Source organism: Numida meleagris, chromosome Z (assembly GCF_002078875.1).
Source record: "Numida meleagris isolate 19003 breed g44 Domestic line chromosome Z, NumMel1.0, whole genome shotgun sequence".
In the NCBI taxonomy this organism is placed as follows: Eukaryota; Metazoa; Chordata; class Aves; order Galliformes; family Numididae; genus Numida; species Numida meleagris.
In genome coordinates, this window is record NC_034438.1 from 55,973,715 (window position 1) to 55,998,766 (window position 25,052).

At 37.4% G+C, this 25,052-nt stretch overlaps 1 protein-coding gene across 6 annotated transcripts in view; it reads left to right on the forward strand.

Moving 5' to 3' along the window:
- MEGF10 (multiple EGF like domains 10) overlaps positions 1 to 25,052 on the forward strand; it is a 104,675-nt gene that overhangs the window by 28,178 nt on the left and 51,445 nt on the right. For all 6 annotated transcript variants that reach the window (XM_021379833.1, XM_021379831.1, XM_021379837.1 and 3 more), the window contains 5 exons: positions 293 to 394; positions 1,338 to 1,438; positions 9,839 to 9,931; positions 23,401 to 23,647; positions 23,924 to 24,044. In XM_021379833.1, coding sequence (XP_021235508.1) covers positions 293 to 394; positions 1,338 to 1,438; positions 9,839 to 9,931; positions 23,401 to 23,647; positions 23,924 to 24,044 — 664 coding nt within the window. The remainder of the gene's footprint in view (positions 1 to 292; positions 395 to 1,337; positions 1,439 to 9,838; positions 9,932 to 23,400; positions 23,648 to 23,923; positions 24,045 to 25,052) is intronic.

The following is a 25,052-nucleotide window of genomic DNA, read 5'->3' on the forward strand; positions in this document are numbered from 1 at the left end:
AGCACAAACAGTCTGCACAAGAGTTTTCTAGGGTGATTCAATATTTTTCCCTTCTGCAGCAGAGATCCCTTCCTCTGGCCCCACTGACAGCTCTGGAGGGTCTGGATTTCAGAGCACAGATTTATTTCTAAGACACCACACTTATAATTTGGCAGAAAGTGCCAATATATGAGTTCTTAACAGTTCTAATTACAGCTACTTATCAGGACTTTATAAAAGACTCAATTAAATCAGACTGTACTGGAAAAGACTTGCTCAATAATGTGTCTGCTCTCTCTCTGTCTCTTCCCAGTTATTCAGTTACAGTGCAAGAGTCATATCCACATCCTTTTGATCAAATTTACTACACCAGTTGTACTGACATCCTAAACTGGTTTAAGTGCACGCGACACAGGTGATGTATAATTGCTAATATTGTCAAAATGTCAAATGTTGGCATTGTAGGTATTTGTAGAGATCTTATGTCTATTGAAATAAAGCATGATATATAGCATATTTTATCTATAGTGACTTATTTGTATAATATGTAGGGTCTGTGGCAACTGGAAAATGCCCAATGCAAGAAAAGTCACATAAATTTTATTAGGAGGTCAGGGTATATCATTTCACAGATAGCTAACAGAAAAAGAACAGGTTAGAAAAAAAGTATGCAGTACATTAAATTAATTTCCCCAGATCCTGCCAGATGTATTTGTTCCAAAATGTCACAAGGCACCTTGCTTCTTTGAACCTTATTTTCTGGGGAAAATGCATGTTACTTGAAAGGGAAGTAAAAATATCATTCGATGATCTCTAGAGGTCATCTGGCCCAACCTCTGTGCTCAAGCAGAGCCACCTAGAACAGGTTGTCCTGCACCATGTGCAGATGGCTTTTGAATATCTCTAAGGAACAATTCACGATATCTTAAAGTGCATTAACCAGCACTTAACTAGCACCATGACTCTGTCCGTATAGAAACCTGACTCACCCTTGTAGGGATAAACCCCAGAATTCTCTACCTTGGAAACTCATACTGTTAGTGATATAGCGAATGCTTTGCCAGTCTTTAATCTTCTCTGGGGATGCTAGTAGAAAAGGCAGTGATACTCCGGTTTGTGCATTGCTAAAATAGCCAGAATGCTTAACTTTACTGCTGTCTGGCCACCCACAGAAATGAGGTCTTTTGGGGAACCACAAAGACTCTTGAATTCAAAAACAGATAAATAAACGTTTCTTCTTGGAGTTTTTTTTCTTCTCCTTTTACTAATAGCTGTAGATTTTTGAAAAAATACAAGAATATAAATTGTTCAGTTTTCAAACCTAAATGTATGCAACAACCATTCATTCTTTTCTTTAGAATCAGTTACCGTACTGCCTACAGACATGGTGAAAAAACGATGTACAGACGTAAATCCCAGTGCTGCCCTGGATTTTATGAAAGCAGGGAAATGTGTGTCCGTAAGTCTAGCTTTTTTTTGCTTTGATATTCTGTGTGTTTATTGCCTTGCTGGCTCCCTCTTGGTGGGTGACGTAGGAGGTGAGCTACCAGAGCCTCAGTTATTCAGAGACAGTCTTGTGTCTGTACAGTCATTTGCTATACTGTGTATGTACGTATACTTTTATTAATTTTAAGGAACAGAATGGGCATGCACTGTATGGGAAAACAGCTATCTCCCTTCCTTAGTTCACAGCTGTTCCTAGTAGCGCCTCCTCCAGCCAACACCTGGACTGGCTGGCCTACACAGTGCAGCCCTGGAGCAGGCCCTGTCCAAGGTCACTGTGTCTGTCACCTCACGCCTCCAGCCTAACCCCCTGCGTTATGCTGCTTTACCTAGTGCTTTTATCTCAACATTGTGAGAAATCGAGTTGCATTCATTGCTTTATCATCTCCCTTACTGCTACAATGACAAAGGTGAACCTCCTCCAGCAAAACCTTCTGCAAAATAATGGATGATGAGAGATTTGTCTTTGCCACTGGAGTTTGCTACCAAGTTTAGGAGAGGACGGTGCAGCAGATAAGTCTTTGGTCTGAAAATTAGTATCAGTATGCACACTGAATTTATTCAATATAAATGCGAGTTTCTTAATTTGTTCTGTCTGATTCATACTTAAAATTATATAAGAATTAAAATTCTCCTGTGGAGCTAACTTTGCATTTATTTGATTCTGCAATCATTGACCCCGTGTGAGTATGAGGGTCCTTCATTCCTCATGACCAAGATTGAGAACTCAGGGAAGAGGAGGAGCTCAGTAGTTAACCCAATAAGGGAAACATTTTGTGCTTTATGTTGTTTCAGCTAGGTTTTTTCACTTACACATTCTGTACTTATACATTCTGTACTATACATTCTGGAGTACATGTTACCTGCACACAGCAAGATATGGCTGGTTGTCCATTTTAACTTGGAAAATAAGTGTGGTGTTTTCAACTGGAATTAACCTGTTAGAAATAGTGACATTAGGAGGATTCTTCTCCTGTCTCACTGTAGCAGAAATGTCACTGTCAGAAAGCCAACACCATCTCTCAACAAGAAAATTATGACCATGTTGAAAAACACACATGCATTTCCTCCCCTTTTGTACACAAAGACAAAAGAGAATAAAAAACAAGTGTTGTAGATATCTTCTGTCACTGCTGCTCTGCAAGGCATGCGGTATTTCTGTTAGAGTTGTTTCCATAGTGAGGATTATTTGTTACTTTGGGGAGGATACAGGGTGCATTTATAGAGGAGAAAAAAAAAAAACAGTGAAACAGTAAAATACTTGTGCTGTTGATGTGCTGCCCTATATTTGCTCCTTTATTTGAATTCTCAATTTAAAAAGCTCAATTAGAAAATTCTACTGGTAGGTGATTTTGGTATGGCTCAACACTTCACTGCATACAGTGATGAACTGAAATCCCGTGACTTCCTTTTAAAAATACTAATTGGGAATTTCCAGCATGAATACTCACGATTTGCTATTCCCTTAGAGTAACTGCTTAATAATGGTAGTGCTACTGCACTGCTTATTATGGGAAGAGAATTGCTTATCACTATATAAAGTCATTGTAAAAATGTAGTAGTCTTACATTGCTGAAGGCTCTAAGTGTTGTATTCAGAATGGAAAAGAATGACCAATAGTCAGATAAAAGCACAGTCTGAATTTTAAGTGTTTTACATACATACTTTTCAGAATCTTTCTGAGTCCAGACTGAACGGATTAATTTGAATTTATCTTAGGATAAGGTTTCTGTGGAATTGTGACTCTAACTTTCATGCTTGTTCCTGAAAACTTTCAGTAGATGAGACTTGTGTTAAGTTCCACTTTTGGTGAAAGTTACATTCGTGTTTTGTCTTTGGATTCAGTAGCAAACTAGTGTATGGAAAATATACAAACAGGCCTTTTTAAAATCATTTACACAATATTTTTTTTGTTTGTTTATTCTTTACTAAATGACAAATGACTGTTGTACTGTAAACCATCCAAATTCAGATACAGAGTTCTAGCATAATCTTCTTTTAGTTATAGCCACCTAGAAGCTTATCTACCATATCGCAGTTAAAAATCAGCAATTTAAATACAGATATGATCACTACTAATATGTTGAAAAAAACCTGCACACCTTTTTTCCTAGAAACAGTCAAGTAACGCTAGTAGCAGAGACAATAACAGAAACAAATATTGTCAGCAGTACTGTCATTAGCAGAAAAACAACATTATATCGTGTGTTTAGGTAGATCATGTTGGTCCTACTGAAACTCCCAAAAGAATTACCATTTCTTCATTTTGCAACTAAAATTGAGGTTTCCTATCTCCTCACACAATCATTGATCAGATAAGAAATGTGATTTTCAGAAGGCACTTATGATTTCCATAAAGTCAGTGGCGAAGCCCTATTTAACTGGTACTGTGGGAGCAGGATCTGCATCTGCTTAGTGTACCAGACATACAGAAATACCAACTAAGCTGCTGCAGAAAAAAAAAAGAAAGAAGAAGACTGATAAGCAACTCAAATACCCATTCTTCCAGTGTTTTTGAGTTTGTGGAAATGATAAGATATTCACAACACTATTATTAAGCAGTAAGGCAGCACCAAAAGTCAGCCTCCATCTGTAGCCTTTGGAAGCTTTTCAGGGGACTTCTGGAGAAAGTTCAATATTTTAAATTAATAAATAATACAAAACAGTATTTTTCCTATGTAACCTTTGGCCAATAGATATAGATTCTTTTGCAGACTAAGTTTATTACAGCAAGGAGTATTCAGTCATTCTGAACAGAATATTTGCCATCCTTTATTAGTTATGCCACCCAGGTTTGTCGTCAGGTGAATAGAAACCCAGTATTTTTACTTGAATTAGGATTCAAGTATTGCATTGCATTAGGCATCAGTACTAGAATGTTTGTAAGCAGGAAGATATCCATCAGTACTTCCACTGCTATGCTGCTCTGTGAACTCCTTATATAACTGCTGTTAAAAAAGGAGATGGAGTTTCTGATTTCTAGCCTCACTATTGACAGCTGCAGAAGGGCAGGTTAACTGTAGCTTGGCTGGTTTTTTTTCTTCATTTCTTTATTTTTTCTTAATGATTGCAGTACATTTTTTAGTATATTTCAATAGATTTCCTTCAGATATAGCAGGAAAGTAGTTCATGCTTAGACCTAATGGACTTTGCGAGGTGATCTGAATCTGCAGACAGATACAAAGGTAGATTCATTTTATTAAGATCTATAAAGCAATTCGCTATCAGACTTAACCCCATGTTAGGCTTTGTGATTGACTTAGTCTTTTATTTATTCCAAATAATTTACTGTCTCTTTTGTCCTCATATTATGCACTCTCAAGGAGATTTGTCACGTGGATACTAGGCTGGGCTCCACAAAGGGATGGTTTTATTGTAACCATCTCTTTTCTCACATTTACAAAATCCAAGATATCTGTTGATTTGTTGTACGTTGACAAACATAAAGTAAATTAATTCTTTCAGCATTTTGGTAGCATGAACATTAACTTTACATGCAATTTCTATGGTCTTACAGATTCCTAAGAACACTAAGGGAGGATTAAGCCTGTTGAATTTCCCTGAGACAGGAAATGGAAAACAGGGAGACTATGGGGAGACTTAAGAATCTATCTTAGTGTATATAACTGAATATCCCTCACCTTAACAAAAAGCAGACATCTAGCACAGGAAAAAAAAAATTAACCAAAGGGTTATGTTCTGGCACGCAGTGTAGAAAGGAAGAATTTATTTGAAAAAAAAACACATTTATAATGTAGTTTCAAAGATAAATGAATTGCATCTTGCTCAAAAAGTGCTGAGGGACCATATTTTAATTAAGTTAAAGGAAGTTGAAGTTAATTTTTGTGCAATATCTAAGAATTCTTTTCCATTTGGAGTATAAATTATTTATGCCCTCAAAGATTTCTCACAAAATTTTGAGAACTTTAACAGGTAAAGAAGCTTATTTTTTCCTGAAAAATGGGATGTAACTTTTCAAATTACTCTTTCTGAAGACTGCAGGTATCGAAATATGGATAGAATGGTATTAGCAGAAATGGAAAAGTACAGAGTCGTGCATTTGTTATGACTTCTTTTGTGGGAAGTCACTTCTGTGAATAAATAATATGCAGATGTACTTAATATCCAAAAGCAGACATCATTCAGTTATCACTGTTCTTTCTAATATTAATTCTCCTTAAAGTTTATCAGAATTTCACTTAATAGGAGATTTCAGGTATGAAATCAGGTATGACTTCAGAGAACTGTTTATCTGATGTTGTGACTCATTTATTTAAAAGCTGGAAGTCTAATCTGGGAACTGTAGGGGATTCTCCTGCTCATTTACCTATGTGCATAATTACAAGGAAAATAATTCTAACTTTTGTTAATTTTAATTGATTTATGTTTGTCTTTTCAAATGGAATAAGTGACAGATCTAAAAAGGCACCCATGAACTTTAATTAAAGGCAAGAATAGTCTTTTTCACATCCTATTATTGGAAATACTTTTCTATCTTTTTGTATTAGGTAATGCAATGCACAGCTGTCTAAATGTTGTCAGTGCTGACTTATGATTAAATAACTACATCACACTTTCTTAATCATAGAGAACAGATTCATAAAATGCCATTCAGAAATTTCAAGTTTTGTGTTCCACTCTTTATATATGGTCCACACAAGAAACACAGAAGCAGGATAAGACACTGGAGTTACTCCTGTCAGCTGTGAGAGTAGAGGGCTTTAAGTAGTAGTAGGAGCAATCTGCATCTCCATGGCAGGTGGTGTGCTGGAGCCCATAGCATATATGTAGGTGTTTGAACTGAAGTCTTCTCTTGAGCTGGAACACCATCTCCCTCCTCTCTTTGGTATCAGTATAAGGGATATAATCAGCATGTGAAAATGGCATCTTAATCTAAAATTGCATTATATACACTATGCTTCTTGTATGGCTGGCTTAGCCTCCTTGGTATAAGCACCCCTCCCAAAACTGTGATGCAGGTGATGCAGCATGTTTGCAATTGATTGTTTTTGAGAAGCCCTTGCCTCACATCGCTTTTAGCTTGCTGTAGTAGTGGTGTTGACGGTCTTGGCACTTAAGACACATCTTTCCAATTTGATTCATGTTGCTGAGTTTCCGCAGCTGGGCATTTTCATTTGGCTGGTGGCAAAAACACAAGTGAGCTAAGAAGAGAACTTGAGAAGCCTGGAGACCCCGTGTATGGGGGACAGGGCAGGATATTTTATGGATACTTCAGGTTGGCTGATGATACTGTATAGTCAGAAAAGGCAAATCTACCTCCTGTGCTTAAGAAAATGCAAATATGTGATCTGCTGAAATACAGATATGTAAGATGGACAAGGCAAAATTTTAGGAAAGATTTTGGAGGAAACACTAAGACACAATTGAATAGGGAAATAACATAAAAAAAGCATATATGCAAGTGTAGGCTCTGACTGCTTTTCATATGATAACTGACTTTTGCTTAGAAAGGAACACAATATGACTTAGACAATTTACAGTAAATTTTTGGTTCTTCTTTACACTGCTCAGTATCAAAGAGATTTCAGATTAAGTTTTTCATTTGTTTTTGCATGTAAGTATTTTGTAACAGTTTGTGTAAGAGGAATGAGAAAATTCTCTCTGTTCCTGATGTCATTTAGGCCTTTTCAGCTTATCTGCCAGTACTCTTCACATTGCTTGCACCTTGCACATTTTTTAGATCATATAGTAAATTGTGGTTCCCTTGTCCTGATATTCATTGCAAAAATTTTAGTATAGACAGTTTCTTAGGAATGTTAACTATAGTTCTGTCAACAGGAATCGGTGTCAATGGTTTACGGGCTGGTTCGGCCTGGTTCCATGATGAATGGGGCGGGGGGCCCACGGACCCATGCCCCAGGAAAGGGAAAAGGGAAAAAAGGGTAGGGAGATGGGCCTGAGAACAAAGCAGTGGCAACAATCTGAGGAGAAACAAACTAATGTATTAAATAAGATATCGGAATGCAAAATAACACACTATAATAGAATATAATTACAATTTAAGCTGATAAATCCAGTACAATGAGAGCGTCCAAAATTAAAGTTGGCCTTACTCTAAAACCGACGATAAGACGGCTGGGGAGCAAGATGCTGCCAGGATGAGAGATGGGCAGAAAAAAAAGAAGGTCTTATGATCTGCGAGTTTTTATCTTTCCCTCTGACCAGAAAACAGTAACAGGGCCACAAAGACCCCTGGAGAATGTAGTAGTCCTTCTCTTCTGAGAACCAGGTACATACACTACATGATGTTATGATGTGGAATACCAATAACCAAAAATCATAAAACCATGACAATCGGTTAGCCCAGTTAGTGTATAGGGAATAATTCTTTTGGTTACAAAATAGGTTTTTATGTATATTTGGAATATAGAGAGAAATTGGTCCTTGCTTGGATATATTTTTTGCCATTGAGTAACTTAGAAAAACAGGATTTTTAAAAAATATATATACCTCTAGCATTTTTGAAACATTTAACCTCTTCAAAGTTTTCTTTCAGAAAGAAGTTTATGTATTTGTATGCCGTATATCATTTTAAGTGTTTTTGAGTTTATTTGGAAGCAACTTTTTATAAAGTTCATCAGTGCTCCTTGTCCACATGTATTTCGATTTCTAGAGTCAGCATAGTTTTGGATGTCAAAAAATTCATACATTAGTAATGGTGTTGGGTTTTGTGTGTTGATATTCATTAAGATTTTCATACATGTGCACAGAGACATATGTGTGCTCTGCTACCTCATATTGTCTTATGGTTTTCTGAGGAGATTTTTCACACAATTGGCTCTGAGAGACCTTCAGTGCCAAAGGCAGCACGTGATAGGCAAGAATCTGCAAAGATGTAAGTAATTCACGTCTAGTTGTAAAAAATGGAAATGTGTGATCTATTATTTAGTAACTATTTCCATAATAGATAGAGAAAAATGAAATACTTTTGTACTTTAAGTTATTGGACAGTTACAAATATTCTCCCTGTTGATTTCTAGATAAGATCATTTTAATGCACATCTGAAAAGTAGCTTGTAAGGCATAAAAGTTAAGAAGGAAACTTAAAGGTAGCAATACGTAGTTAATGCCTGGGATCCCAAATAACCAATGATTTTAGTAATACATATTGTTTAATGCTTTGTGGCTTTCCTTTATTGTGGCCACACAAAATATAGAGATGACTATCCTGCTTTATGATGCTGAATTAGGAAAAAAATTGAAGAACATTTTCCAGGTATTTTTCCTAATTATTTTGTAGCATTTTCAATCAGTTCAGAACAGTAATAATTTGCATATAATCTCATTAATCTTCTTGTAAACACCAACCATGTCTTTTCACATTGGTCACTTTGTATACATTGGTACACGATCAGATTCCTGCCATAGCTTTTCTGGAAATGAAAGTACAAGAAAATTCTCATCCTTTGCACATTTTTAAGTTTTATTTTTGTTTGAACTGGATGGAAATTATTACACTGTATATACTTTGGAAAGCTGAGAGCATTTCTTTATGAATATGATGCCAGCAACTTGCTGATTGCCAGTTCTCCCTCTTCAGTGTCTTGTATTCTGAGTCAGTTTTATTGGTGTGCTGGGTATTGGAGCCATTTCAAGTTTTGTTTAAAAGTTGCAAAGGAAAGCCTTATTTCAAAATAAGCCTTAACTGTAGAAACACATATATATGTGCTTGCAAACCAAAATGATTAATAATAGTGAAAAGTTTGAAGCAGCTCCGCATAGCACTTATTATAAAGGTTACAGTGATTCATCAAAATTTATACCTTGTGCCTTACCTTAATTGTCATCAGTGTTTTGAACTGTACAACCATTCAAAAAAAATCAATGTTAAGATATTGATATACTACAAATCATATTTTATCCACACTGTTTTTGCTTGCAGAGGTTTCCCTCTCTCTTGGCATAAGAGTTTGGTTCACAGAAAAACAGAGTGGGTTGAGGCTGGCAGTCCTTCTGATCCAACAATCTGCTCAAGCAGAGACATTTAAAGCAAGTTGCCCCTTATTATGGCCAGACAGCTTTCCGACCTATATTATTATATGACTGTTTTTTTCACTAAATGTGGATGATTTTCTCTTTTCTACACGTAGACACATTTGAACAATACCAACATAGTTTAGCCAGAGCCTTCAAAAAGTGGAAAAATACAAGAGGCAGAAGCTAGAAAACATATTTTGAAGGGAGGCCATCAAACGCTAATATGTTATAATTTATTCTGCTTTGAAACAATATTGGTGGCATGAAGCATCTTGATTGGGAGTAAGTTCTGAATATTTTTCCTAGTACTAGGAGCTGTAATTTATAGTTATTATTTTTGTATTCCCTTCTCTGGCAGCTCACTGTGCTGACAAATGTGTCCATGGTCGTTGTATTGCTCCAAACACCTGTCAGTGTGAGCCTGGCTGGGGAGGACCCAACTGCTCCAGTGGTGAGTTTTCACCTGCCTCTGCCTGTCTTGTGCTCTTTCCACTGTGTTGTCCCCTCTTTGGGGCAGATTATCACTGATCCTGTGCTTGGTTTCCTGCTTTCTGGTCAGAGTGTTTGTTTTGAGTTATGAAGTTACTATGTGTGGTCTGATATTTCTCCATTTACTTGCAGACAACGTTTTCCTGTACCAGCACTAAATGTCATGAGATATTTTATGCTCAGAAACGTGCCAAATAGTAAAGAATTTAGTTTCTGCAGTAAGTAAATAATAACATGATATTTGAATGATGAAGTCTCCAATTTTTTATTTTCTTGATGAATGAAGAATGATGGTTCAAGGTCACATTTAAAATCTCTGAGCTTTTAAATCCCAGCTTTTTAAAGCCAGCTGTATTACCCTCTTAGTAGGTCCTCCCTGTTTGCTCAGTCTCCTTCCATTTTTCTCATTTTAGTGATCTTTCTTCAACTTTTTTCTTCTTCCCCTTTGCCTTAAGAGTGTGTACAAAAGAGGAAGGCAGCAAGAGAGGGATATCAGGGACACGCATGGGAAGAGGACAGATTGGCACCTTCACTGCTTGATGTATGGCTGTACTCACACACCAATCAGCTGGTGGTCATGCTTAAAAAAAAATTATGAAGGTAGAGGCCATCACATGCTTGATACAAGAACACAGCAAAATATGAAAACTGTAAAGTGAAGTACTGAAGTAATAGCAATTGATGACCATTTTAGTCACCACCACTTTCTGTACCCTCTGACTGTAAAACCAGGTACTGCAGCCAAGGAGCCAGGCTGCGATTAAGACAGTGAGTGTTAATAGAGGACAGAAACTCCTCCATGGCAGGAGTGGCATCTTTGTGTACTGTCTCTTCCTCTGTCAAAGGTAATCATTTGTGCAGACCATGAGGTTCTCAGAGTAATTCTGGATTTTTGCTCATTATAGTAAGTTATCTATTCCTTCTTTCCACTCCCTTCACAAGGTTTTAGGAAATGTCATGTTTAGGCTGACATTGCAGCCATGTACTTTGTTGCAATCAAGTTCAAAGAAGGTCACTGTTAGTAACTATCCACTTGAACATAAATTTTTAGTCATTAATAAAAAATAAATTTTTAGTCATTTAAATTTCACAGACCATATGAAAATCTTATTCATAAAACAGAGCTGATGTCTGGCAAAGATGTTGTGCCATGAGTTTACTTAGTATGAGATTCATGTAAAAGCAGTAATTGCGGAAAAGCCTAGATCTTAAGCAGGTAAAAAATAATTTTGGATATATTTTCACCCCCATTTTTTTCCCCACTTAATAAAAATAGGGAAATGTGTTTTGTTTTGCTTTGCAGGCAAGGTGCTATTGTGACTCTGTCTGGAACCGATCTATTGTGATGGCAGCTTATTTTATAAAATGTGGGGTGAAAAAGAGAGAGAATTAATAAATTACATGAAAAACAACTTGTTAGAACTTGTCATTGTAATATTATATTTGGTGTATTGCCTTTGTATATACTTACAAGTGATTCTTTTCATAAACAGCTCTAAGGAAACGAAGTTTTGCTTCGGGCATAAAACAGAGTTGGCAACACAGTATGCAGATCTTAATCTAGTGTGCAGAATTATCGAAGGAAATTGTTGAAAAATGTTAACTTTATGCCTTATGAACTTCGTGCCTTTAACTGTAAGCCTTATGAATTGAACTTCTCTGTACCTAGTTAAATTTACGTGCATCACTATACAACATAGAATGAGGAGATACTGTTATTCATTGAGATTTCCAAGTCTGAAACTCACTGAAAAGGCAATTTAGGTGAGACAGGAATCTCTAAATCTCTCTCTGGAAATAATTATTTCTCTCACAGGATTTGCTAGAGTCCATTTCCCTTACCTGCCTGTTATATTTCATTCTGAATACATGTACAGCTATTTTCCTGTGCTTCTTCCTCGGTTCGCTGCCTTTGACTTCTTGTCACGATAGTCTCAATACAAAAATTATTTTCTCATGTGAATACATAGCAGGCTAAAACTGAAAGAGCCTTTGTTTTTTGTGCACCTTTGAACAGTGCAATCTTTGGAGAGTTTTGCTATCCTCTGAAGACTTCTGCAGGGAGTTAGAGCTAACTGGAACTGCAGGTATTTATTTCAGATTGCAGATTCCTCGCCCAAGAAGAAGGGGAAGGTGCTAAAGAGATGAAAAAGTTTTGTTCATATTGTTACTTGGAGATTTGGCTTGGAATTTGTCCTGTTCCATATGGACAAATTTAAGTGAGATGCTGCTTTCACTGGATTGTTCTTTTGAGTGCTGCTCTTTGCTGCTAGCCATGTGTAATTTCCTTGTCCATGTGTCTGAGAGCTACAGTGCAGATCACATCAACTTGAAGAGCAGAGAGTGCTCTTGGAAAGACAAGTCTTTGGATCTCTGGCACTGAATTTTGTTGCTTGCCCTACGTAGGAGATTTTCACATTTTGCCTTTAACTGTATTTTCTGCCTGATCTTTGACTTGATTAATTTTAGTAACACAAAAGCTCAATGAGATAACATGAAGAGCTACTTTTATAATCATTTCCCTTGATACAGTAAGTTATTAATTAAAAGCAAAATCCATGCAAATTGCCATACCGTGTATATTTGTATCATGTAAACACTTGATTAATTAAATTATTTGAGTAATAGAGAGGGAACAATGATTAAGACACGCTAGTACTTTTGTAGGGCAGACGTTCAGGCATGTAGTGGTTTACTGATGACCAGATAAGATACTGTGATGAAAAGGGGGAGATTATACTCAGGATGTGTAGTATTAAGCAAACTCTCGGATTGGAGTACTCTATTCATTTCCATGGACACAAATACACTGAAAGCAACTGTTCTACATACACAAAAAACTTTTCATAGAACTGCAGAACTGAACTTTTTATTTTCCAAAATACAGTCCTTTCTCTATAAGGATTGATCATTCTCCTTATACTGTAATTTCATTTGTAAGTATCTGAGAACAGAGTTAGGCCTGTAGCAGTATCTGTCCATCTACCAAACCACACACCTCACACTTAATTTTATCTGTTGTTTCTCAGTTCTATTTACCCACTTAGTTTAAAATAATTTTTTAAACCATGTGCTGTGGATTCTATGGAGCAGTGGGTTCCTGGGAGATAATTGCAGTTAAGTGCTTTCTAAACACTTTAATGTTCTTTCTAAAAGTGACCGAGTGATTGCATGGACTAAATTGGTGTATTGTGCAGTAAAAGTTGAATAAGCAAGCTTCCTCCTGAACTTTGCATACTGGTGTGTGCTGTGGTCTAATAACCTTTTCAGGGACTAAACTTTCTGGAGACTTATTTCTTTTTGTGGGCACTATTACCTCCTAATAGCCTAGGTCAGTGATTGCTTTCAGTTGAGGAGAAAGGGATGAAGATTAAGCAGAGTACTCTATCAGTATTCTGTCTCTGAGGCTGTCCTCATTCAGTGCCTATTTTCCCTTGTTCACATCCTCTGCCTTTCTGAAAACCTTACATCCTACTTGAGAGGAAAACATGGGTGAATGTTTTCTTCTGTGAGCAAAACTTGAGATGTGTTTTCCAAATTTGACTCATTAAATAATATCTCCCTGGAGAATGTTGTCTGTGTGAAATGTACTTTTTCTTCAGGCCTTTTCTTTTTAGTTAAAAGTGTTGCAGTCTGTTACTCAGTGTTTGCTTGCAGTGAGTTTTGGTGGGAAATGATGAAGGAGATCATGCTAACAGACACATATCTGAAGGGAAGAACAACTTGGATTGCATGGTCACTCGTTTACAGAACCCTTCCATTCTAGAAGAAAGAATGAAACTCACTCAAAACAAATTATTCTAATAATAATTTATTGACTGAGCCCAGTAGACGAATGACAAATGAGTGAGCAGAAGACATGTTGAAGCTGAACCTTGGATCAAGTGAGTCAGCACAACTAGCATACCATCAGCATCACTTTGAAGAAAAGTTTGTGAACTTCAGGAGCACAAGTTAATTAATTGTGGTGTAAGGAGAGGGGAAAACTTTTGAAAAGGATAAGGTGGTAAAGATAGCCTTGTTTGTATGTTAAAAACGTGAACAAATTTTATCAAAAAACACGACCCAACCAACAAATCAACCAAAACTACCTATTTTAGATTATTTTTTATATCAGATTTTTAAATTGCATGTGTCAAGTTGGTTGTCATATGAGAACATTTTTGACAACGGGCTGTGTATAAAGCAGTCTTCTATAAAAGTTGCTATATGCAATGATAACTAGCTATCTAGATGTGTAGAGCTGATCAGATTATCTTTTCCATTTGTAGATTACTTTTTCTGCCCATTTTCTGTTCTCACTAGTAGAACAGTATTTGCTGTAATACATAACATATGGACATGATTGTCCATTTTTTTAGGTACACACGCAGTCTAATGTGGAGCCCTAGTAAGCAATCAGGACATTCCCTTTGTTTTTCTTCTCATGCCTAGTAGTCCACAAATAATTCTGTCAAAATCAATAGGACAGTTTCTGCATAAGCTGGAGTGGGGGCAAAAGGCCAGTGTCAATATTACACTGGCTTGACTGTAAATGATATATAGCATTCCTGGTCCCCAGCTGGCCTGAGTAATAAAGGAAAAAAGGAATGACATGTATTCCATTTTGGTTTATGAAAAGTATGCTAGAACTGCCTGTGGAAACATGAATAGGCACCTTCTGTTTGATTGTTTAATCTCAGATTTGTTTGAATTGCTGTATTTTCATTGGGACTATACTCCGAGGGCATGGAGGTAGAACAAGTGGCATTAAGGCATAATTTGACTCTATGGTTTTATAAACCATGAGAAGAGAACAGTTTGGCTTTTTCTTTAATATTTCAAGCACTGTGTTTAAAGCTGTAATCTAGGAAAACCATCTTTTAACCTATAAATACACTTGTTAAGGAAACTTGCACAGTACAGTAGCTCTGCTACAGTTAATATTTCACTTACAGTCGTGGATGTTTGTAAAGTTTTCAAAGTCTATGAAAACTTGCTGTTTTCTTCATGATACTTGGCAGATGCAGAATATGGCAGAAACTGGATCGCTTGGCATAGCTTGTGTGAGACGCTCACGTGAGTTTCAGGCGCTGCCAGTTTCTCAGTGGAGCTTGTAATATCCATTAACCCTTATGAGGTGGACGTGTGAATATTTTCTGCAGGCACCTTTGCACCCCAAATGAAACAGCCCCCGAAGTGCAGGCACCTGGCAAGGTGCCCAGGAGCATCTTGTATGTTCAATAGCACAGCCTGTGAATCTTGAATGCTGGCATTGCTTTCCGATTTTGTTTCTCAAAAACATTCTGACTAAGAGCTTACAAGATATACATAGAGAACTAGCTCTTGCTCAAGTTTACTAAGCCATAGCAGACTTTAGGAATAGATTCTGATTTTAACCACGTACTCAAGCTGGAGAAGCTTAATTCATAGAACTTAGAAATTGCTGAACACACTAGTGTAACTGCAGTGTCCCAGTACAGAGCTGGTGGCTTTTATGGAAAATGTAGAGAAATAGCTCATTCAAGTAATGTAGATCTTTTCCCCCCAGCTTCCGAATGGCCACGTGTGCAAATACATCATGTTAGCAAAAGTGACAACACGTCATAAGCAGTTTAAATTTAAACTTTTCCTATTATACATAACATTCCCACATCCTTTGCTGGAACTTCTGCAATTCTGCTGACTGACTTACCAGTTTTTCCATCTGAACAATTTATTTTTGCCTCAGAGAAGGCTAGTGTCTTTGGACTAAAAAATCAACCCAATAACAGGTTAGATCAGGTGCTAAGAGGGAAAACAGACGGTACTGGAAGTTGGTATCACCTTCATTGTCAGTGTATTCACTACAGGAAAGGATGAAGAAAAATAGATATATTTTCTGCAAAACTCAGTTATCAGTTACAGAATTTAAGTTGATATTTACTGAAGGAAGGCATTGCAGCAAATGGTAATGATTTTATTCCTTTGTAAAAATTTTCTGCATCAGAGAAACACATCATTTTTTGTCTTTGATCACTTTTTAAACTCAGTGTATTTGTGGTTACCTGAGTTGATTTGTTGGATAACGTCTGTGTAATTTTTTTTCCTAGCAACAGTCCAAGCATAATTTCAGTATTGGTTTTGTTTTAGTCTGTCTTACATATTTAGTCACTGGCTACACAGGATAATATTTTTTACTAATTTAAAATTTAAGGTGACCTTCAAGATGTTAGAAAGTATTATTAAAAGAAGAAAGGATAAAAACTAATATTCTATAAGGAGATCTGTGCAATACTGGGATCATGGACAACAATCAATTTTTAAAAATACAATCAGATTGTTATAATTCTATAACTTTTCCTGTAACAGTGATTATTTTTAACACATTTTATCTCAGTACCAAGATAAATTGAACACCAAGAGCCCTGTGTGTGTGTTTTCCTCAGCAATTATCCAGCCTTGTGTTCCAATGTTTAAAGCACTTTAAAGAGTCTTCTGAAATTTATGGCATGTGAAAGGCATATAGTTCCAGTCTTTCATAGGATCTGGAAAACACATTTCTATTGTTCTTCCGCTTCATGGGTCAAAAAGCTTTTACAAAGTAAAAAGTGAAAAAAAAATCCCTAAATTAAATAAATGCTTAGCATTTTGAATAAAAATCCTTTCTTTTACACAAAACAAAAAGCAAGAATGAAAAATATGCCACAGGGTAAAAAGCCTTCAATGTAACAAATGAAATCAGATAGAAGCAAAAGACTCAAAGGAATTCCAGATTTAATAGAATGTGTATTTTGGAAAAAAACCCACTACACATTGCTGTGTCTGGGATGTAGGTAAAATAAGTCTTTTACTAAAATGCATTGATACTTTAGAATTACCATGAGTGATTGTCTGCAGGAAAAGATTTGTTTTCTGATACATATGTGCATGAATTTTCATAATATCTCAAGGTGACTACAATAGACTATACCCAAAAGTGTATGGAGAATAATCTCATGTTTTTATTAAATAAGACTCTGAAGTTTTTCTGAAAGATATTTTTATTCTAATATTTTTTTGGACTTTTTTCTGGCCTTTTAGACCCACCTCTGAAATTTTTGTTCGCTGTATTCCACATTTAATGTCTTGAAATCTGGACTGACACACAGGTTGACAGCACTAGGGGTTAATGCATTTTGTCAAACTGTGAGGGTTTTTTCATTTCAGAATCTGCAGGACTTTTATTTGGTTTTAATTTCACTCAGGAAAGTAATTATCTGTTCTCTACCCTGCAGGAGTATCTTAAGGGAAACAAATGCTGTGAATTTAGACTCATAGCTGACCAAATTGTAGTATCAGAGAACAGTTTCAATACTCTGTAAACTTTCCAGTGTAAGGATGATCTGGATTTAGATTAGTGCCAAATTCTATATTTTTATTATGGCTTTTTCTTAGTGAATGAATAAATGTTCTAAACAGAAAGAAGCTTAGAAATTATGATCACTAAGAATTGCATTTGTATGGCTATGACTTTTCCTCTCCATATCAGCAAAGAGTAAGTGAGAACCCATGAAGTATTATTCATATTTTGCATAGACCAAATGTACATGATGCATTTATGTAAAACATGATCTCGGTGACTGCTGCTATGTAAGTGAAATATTCTCTTTCCTGTCAAGGAGGATATTTATCCAATTTTCTGATAAGATTTTCATCTGAAGCATGATGTATATTATGTCTGCTTACAACTGGAAATCTAAAATAATAGTTCTATCAAGGTGGATTTATGTTAAGCAGGTTTCTGACTTCTGGAGATGAGGGAAAAGATCCAAATTCTAAAATACAGACAGCCTTCGGACAATTTATGATTGCAAGCAAGCTTGTCAGTGGGTTATTCCTTTGGATAAATCAGCATTTTCTCAGTACTGATCTATTTTACTAGCATTGGGTATTCTTAATTATGACATAATTATTTGAATTGGAAGGGATCTTAAGAATCATTTAGTCTCAACCATTCTGCCATGGGCAGGGACACCTCCCACCAGATGAGGCTGCCCAGGGCCCCATCCAACCTGGCCTTGAACACCTCCAGGGATGGGGCATCCACAGTTTATCTGGGCAGCCTGTGCCAGTTCCTCACCACCCTATGAGTGAAGAATCTAATCTAAATCTGTCCTCTTTCAGTTTGAAGACATTGCACCTTGTCCAGCACTATGCTCCCTGATAAAGTGTTCCTTTCCTGCTGCAGGCCCCTGTAGATACTGAAAGTCTGCAGTGAAGTCTCCTTGGAGCCTTCAATTCTCCAGGCTGAACAAGCCCAGCTCCCTCAGCCTGTCTTCATAGGAGAGGTGCTCCAGCCCTCTGAGCACTTTTGTGGCCCTCCCCTAGACCCAATCTAACAGCTGCATGTCTTTCTTATGCTGGGGGCCCAGGCCTGAACTCAGTACTCCAGCTCCTAATGAGAGTGGAGTAGAGGGTGACAATCACTTCCCTCAACCTGCTGTTTCACACTTCTTATGTTGCAGCCCAGCATATGGTTGACCTTCTGCAAGTGAAAATACAGAATGGAAAGTTGACTCTGTCCCAGAGAACCTATAATTGATGGCAAAGAACAGATTAGAAACAAATTTCAAGACATGTAAGAGATGAGGGAGGAAGCAAATGACACTGGCAGGTAGCAATTTCAGCATATTTGCCTCATAGTTAGTGTTAACTTTTTGCAGACTTCACAGAAAGGAGCAGTTGTAAGGTGGAGACATGGAGGAGGACAGTCTGGCAATTTTATAGCTTGTGGTATGGAGAGCTGTGCCAAGTTGCAGGGGCTACTTTAGGAGAAGCCAGGAAGACAATGGTCTCAAAATATAACAAAGGGCCTAAGGTCATGGACGATGTAAATGCAATGGTTGATATTTGTGCACTGAATGAGAAATGATAGATGAAGGCTAGACCATAAAGGCCATGAAAGTAAGGACAAACCAATAGATATCTGAGAGTCAAAGAAGGAATGCCAAGGAAATGGCAAAGATTTAGACTTGTCCTTGACATGACAACTTACAAACAAAGAAAGGATGGTCAGAGCTAATGTTGAGGTTACAGACAGCTTCGGTTTAATTTACATACTGGAGCAAAGAAAATTATCTTTCACTTACTAGTGTCTGTAACTTATCTGAGGAAATGATGTTGAAGTTTTGAAGAGACAGAGAGGAATTCTGCATATTTGCTACTGCTTATTAATTTTAGATTTGTTCTTGACAATATTAGGTTCTAAGAGAGGGAGTGGTTCACTTTGTATCTGCTTTTTGGAAAAGGAGATTTTGTTCTCAGTTGTTTTAAAAGACCATAAAATTTCTATAGCCCAGTACTGCAATAAGAGTCCCCTCTGTATTGGTGACAATGATATATGATTCCAGAAATATACAACAGTGTTTTCCTGTAAAAAGTCAGAAAGATATATAATCCAAAATAAAATTCCATTCTGTTATCTTGGTGCTGCATGTAGGACAGCTTCAATAACAATGATAAAAATAGTGAATCTGAGTTCTGCTGTGATTTTTTGCTTTCACATCCTCATTAGTAAAAAGGAATACAAAAGAAAAGAGAAAAAAGAAAAGAGAAAAAAGGAAGCCAGATCTTAAAAAAGTAAGCTGACCAATCAAAAAAAAAAAAAAAACCCACAAAAAATCACTGTCTGTCTTGAATATGATTTTATAAAGTGAATTGTAGCATTCTTATGGAGTAGCTGTAAGACAGAGTTTCTAAGTATAATTTTACTGAAATGTTCTTTGACCTGATTTGATAGCCTTATTTTGTTCTCATTATAGGCTATTCTTTACAGAAGTATAGAATTGTAGGTAATCAAGATGGGTTTGTCAAGAATAAACTTACTTGATCATTTTTCTCTTTTTTTTTTTGCCTTTCAGTGAAATCAACTAAAAATGGGCAAAAAAGCCCACCAAGTGCGCAATGACATTTTATTGAAAATATCTTTGTTTATACAGAATAAGAAAGAAGTTACTGAATTCTTGAAAGATGCTTCTAAATAATTATGGAAATCAATATTTTGTGTTATAAAATATCAAGTTTCCCTATGCTGCAATTTGCATATCACCAGCAGTTCAGAAGCCATTTGCATAAAAACACATCTAGTTTCACATAATGACAATGTGCATTGAAGTTATGGGAAATACAGAACATTAAACTTTCACAAATGCTGCAAAAGACCAAAAAATGATGGCAATTTACATCACAGATTTTCATTTCTTTTTTTTCTTGAAAGCGTTTTTTTCATACTTGAATCCTTTATCTTCTGTATGTTCGTAAAATCAACATTTGGCACTCAGTTTCAGAGAGCATTTCTTTGTGTTGGTAGACTTGCATTGTCTTAGAGTTTCGTACTGCACCTGCTCATTTAAGTGAGGGTTTATACAATGTGGTGCCCTTTTTCCCTGAGGCTTTTGCTTTGACTGAGCAGCCTTTTGAAGGAAAAGATTCCCATCTGATATTTGTAGCATTGTGAGATGTGCAGACAAACAGAAAGTATAAAAGCAAAAATGGCAACAAGATATGGCATCAACACCACCATGTTGTTAAACGTTTGCTTTGAAATCTTTTATCCCCAACAGTGTAAGACGGAGGTAGGAAGGACCTTAGGAGTCTCCTATGAAAGCCAATAGTGAGCAGTGCAGTTAGATAACTTATCTGCTTAAAACAGAGAAAACTGGGGATAAATACCATATATGCACCAAAAAAAAAAAAAAAAAAAAAAGAGTAACCTTTGTAACAATGGTGCTCTGCATAAAACAGCAGCATTAGGCTATTTCTTTATGATAAATACAGAAAATTAACCCTGGTGCACAGATTGAGTTTTTCTGAACTCAGGACTCTTGTTTCTATATTTTGCTTCTCTTTCATGCACATCCTGTGCTGAGACAGATGATGTACAACCTCAGCTCTGTTCGGAAGCCAGTTGCTGGCACTTTGGTGTGTGTGTGCATGTAGTGTTAGCATATGCGTGCATGTCTGTGACCTTGGTGCAGTCAGGACAGCGGAGCAGCTATTCTGATTAAACTCCAGCTGACAGTCTGTAATCTGACGATAGTTATTAATGCAGAGACTATCCATTCCACCAGATCAGCAGCTGTGCAACCTCCAGCCCAGCTTTCTCAGTTTCTCAATACTAGGAAGCATCAGCAGCAGTCTGATGTAATAGTTGGTAAATTCTGCTTTGAAAGCTAATTAAAAATAAACTCACCACAGAAAACATTTCTACCCTTTGCCTTTTTTCTTCTTTAATGGAAAACTGAGTATCGGTTTCTGACAAATCACTTTAATTTCCTATGGGGAATATTACTAATTAGCAGTCATTGGATATAGAGGTAAAATACACGATTCACATGTCTCATTCAAAAATATTAGTTTTTCCCATTAATTCTGCAAATTTCTCCACAGCTCTGCCCATAACTCACAGTTAGATGCTAGGCTGGTGAGAGGCCTTGCATAATGGACAGTTGTGCATCCACACTATGGTAGAGCAACCACAGTCCTGGTGGGATGCTTCACCATTGTGCTATAATGAAAAATCACGTACTCAGTGTTTGTTACCCACCTGGCCATTGCCAGGAGAATGGTCATGAGGCTGGAAATCCTATTAGCATCCATACGTTGCTTTTTATTTTAATGCTTTCCTGTAAATATAGTGTGAAGATCACGTCAGGAAGCTAATAAATTATTTTATTCTGTGTAGTGCATGCTCTTGCAGTAAAATAGTCTAGAAAGGATCAAGTTCATTGACACAGCACGTTCACCTCATACATCAGTAAATCCCCAGGAGTCAGCAAGATGCATCCTGGGGAGGGGTGGCAGACTGGGGATGGGTCTGTAAACGGAGCAGAGGGGGTGCAAGGCTCTGCTGCTTCACAAGTGAGTAGGAAGGCAGTCTCCATGACTGGGTGTCTGTGCAATTGTAGACACAAGGTGCGTGGGTTTGGACTGTATGACTCTAATTAAACCAATTCTCCAAACAGGTGCGTGAATGTTGTTGCACACCACTCACCAGCTACGGGGAAAAGTGCATGAGCTGAAATTTATGAACCAAACATTGTCTGCCATGTCTTTATATCTAGGGTGTGTTTAGGCCATGTTCATCCTTGACTGAATTCTGCACTGGAACAGCCTTTTTTTGTCAGTCAGTCTGGATTCTTCTTTTTATCAAACATCCCTAACTTTTTTGTTTTAATTATTATTCTATGAGGAATAACTGAAATTGAAATTGTATATTTTGTCTGGGAGCAGAAGAGTGACTTATCTAAATCCAGGCTAATATATCAAGCAAAAAAAACAAGTGTAGAGGTGCCTGTTCAGTCATGAGAGAACTTGCATCTGTCTCAGAAGTTCCACTGTTCTTACATATGTAAATATATCCCCAAATATCTAGTTTGCTGAGGACAATCACCTGCTCATTAAGCAGACTGCATTTTCTGTTCCATGTGAGTGTGCTGAAGTAGATAGAAGTTGTGAATGAATGTGAGTTACTGTGGGTAAAGACAACCTGTGATGAGCTGAATGCCATAGGCAGTGTGTATAGTGTTGTGTGTGTAGTCCAGAGCAGAAAATAAACATCATCAAGTAGATAAATGGAGAAACCACAGTGACAGTAAGTTGGGTAGTCTTTCTGTCAGTTTGACAGTATTGCTGGGCGCTTTTAATGCATACAGTATTTTCTGTTGCTCCACGTTTTGCTGTGTGTAGGTGTTCCCAGTATCTCCATTAAGCATGCAGGTTCTTGTGATCTTTACTTAATCTTAAAAGGCTCTAATCCCTTTTCATTTGTGTAACCTAAGTGAACAGCTCCCATAGCAGAACAATTCCTACCCTGAGGATGTGTCTTGAATTACTTTGCCATACTCCAGGAAAGCGTGCCTGTTCTCTGCCTGTCTTTTTTGCCCCAGGAGAAGACTGAGAGAACAATGGTTGTCAGGCACTGAGGGGAGTCTGGACTTCCAGTAGCTGCAACTGACGCTTTTCTGTTGCATTGCAGTTATTGATAGAACACAAAAATAAAACCAGGTCATTTGACCATGTGATAAGCACATTCCTGCTGAACTCTAAGTGACCTTAACCTTCCAGCTCTTTACAGAATTCCCATGTTTCTCACTTAAGAAAAATTTCTTCCTAAGCAATAGGCTTTTTCTTTTGATTCTGAATTACCCCTAGTGGTCACTTACAGCATTCTAATGGGCTGCATTGGCACACGCAAGAAAAGATGCACTTGAGTGATTGTGAAGACACACTGGATAACCAAACCCACTACATCCAGATAATGTTTTACCACTAAACATTTAATTTCTATTGAGGAGCTGAGGATGTGCCAAATAACAACTTTGGTGTATAACTTTTTCTTTCTTATTTCCTTATGGTTGACTCACAATATCATCAGTGCTCTAATGTGAGCTGTTGCAGAAGTGGTTTACATTTTTCCTTCTGCTCTTCCAGCCTGTGACAGTGACCACTGGGGACCTCACTGCAGCAGTCGCTGTCAGTGCAAAAATGGAGCCTTGTGCAACCCCATCACTGGAGCCTGCCACTGTGCGTCCGGTTTCAAAGGCTGGCGCTGCGAGGAGCGCTGTGACCAAGGGACGTATGGAAATGACTGCCATCAGAAATGTCAGTGCCAGAATGGAGCCACCTGTGACCATGTGACTGGAGAGTGCAGATGTCCTCCGGGATACACTGGAGCCTTGTAAGCAGAGGGCATGTTGTATACAGGGGGGAGATGCAGGGTTTAAAAAGTGCTAACGGGAAATCAAGTTTGGAGTAACTTCTGTTACCTTCTAGTCTGTTCCCTTAGGTGTGTTGCATGGATGCTATACAACATTCAGTTTGCTTCTATTTTGAACTGCTTTCTATTGCGTACTTTTGACCATAAACAAATGATAGCATTAGCAATACGGAGGTAGCTGGAGGGCAAGGCTTGTGCCAAAGTAACAGCTGTGTCTGCTGTGTACCACCTCTGCAGCTGTGAGGATCTCTGCCCCCCGGGGAAGCACGGGCCGCAGTGCGAGGAGAGATGCCCCTGCCAGAACGGAGGCATCTGCCACCACGTGACCGGGGAGTGTGCATGCCCGCCAGGATGGATGGTAAAAACACTTTCTGAAATCAACAGTGCCCCACAAAATTTCCAAATTTCTACATTTCAGGCAGCATCAGAAAAGAGTAGTGAATTAGAACATAAAATGCAGTCTGCCTGGAGCCAGGAGTAATAAGTGTATTTCAGAATAAAGAACTGGAATAAAATACTAGCAAAACCATCTGTTGCTGAAAATCCTCCAGTTCTGCACTGGCTTTTTAACCGTGTAAGCTCCTGGGAAGCAAAGAACATGAATTATACCATAAGCAGGTAATGTCCTTTAAATTTTGTCTAGAAAGCGTTCACTTGTGGATGGAACTTAATACTCTAGAGAGTCTAGAGATACATCCCTAGAGAGACATTATATATTTTTCATGGGGAATTTTGCATCTATTTTCAAATGTATAGTATGCATTTCCAAAAAAAAAAACCCAAACTTTGAGGTATTGTGTTAAATGATGCTAACAGAAACAAGACATCAAAACCTGACTGTTATCTTTTGACTTTCTACCTACTGGTTGGTGGGTAGGGAATGAAGCTACAAATGAAATTCCTCATTTGCACGTAGGCTTCCTTACCAGACTGCCAGTTCTGAGTTAGAAATAATGGAATTGGAAGGTGATCAAAAGGATGGAAAGTGATCAAAGCCCAACTGTTTCCTTAGAAAACATTTGCAGATAATATTTATCAATCGTATTTATTCATAATTTTTCCATGTACATGTCCATGGTGGGTGAAAATCCACACTTATTGAACTTCTAATTATCTCATGATATATGAGGAGTTCAGTGGTAACATGAGCTCTTCACCAGCTAGAGTACATTGCTGTGAGCAGATGATGTCTCACTGTGTGAGCATTGCTCACCTGTCAGCCTAACTTGGATTATGGTAATTTTAACATTTATTCCATTTAATGATGGAAGAACATAAATTATTGATCACGGGATACAATTGTTTGCATGTTTTCTTTACTTCCTCTGTTGACCTCAATGCCACTAATGTAAAAATATATAGTATA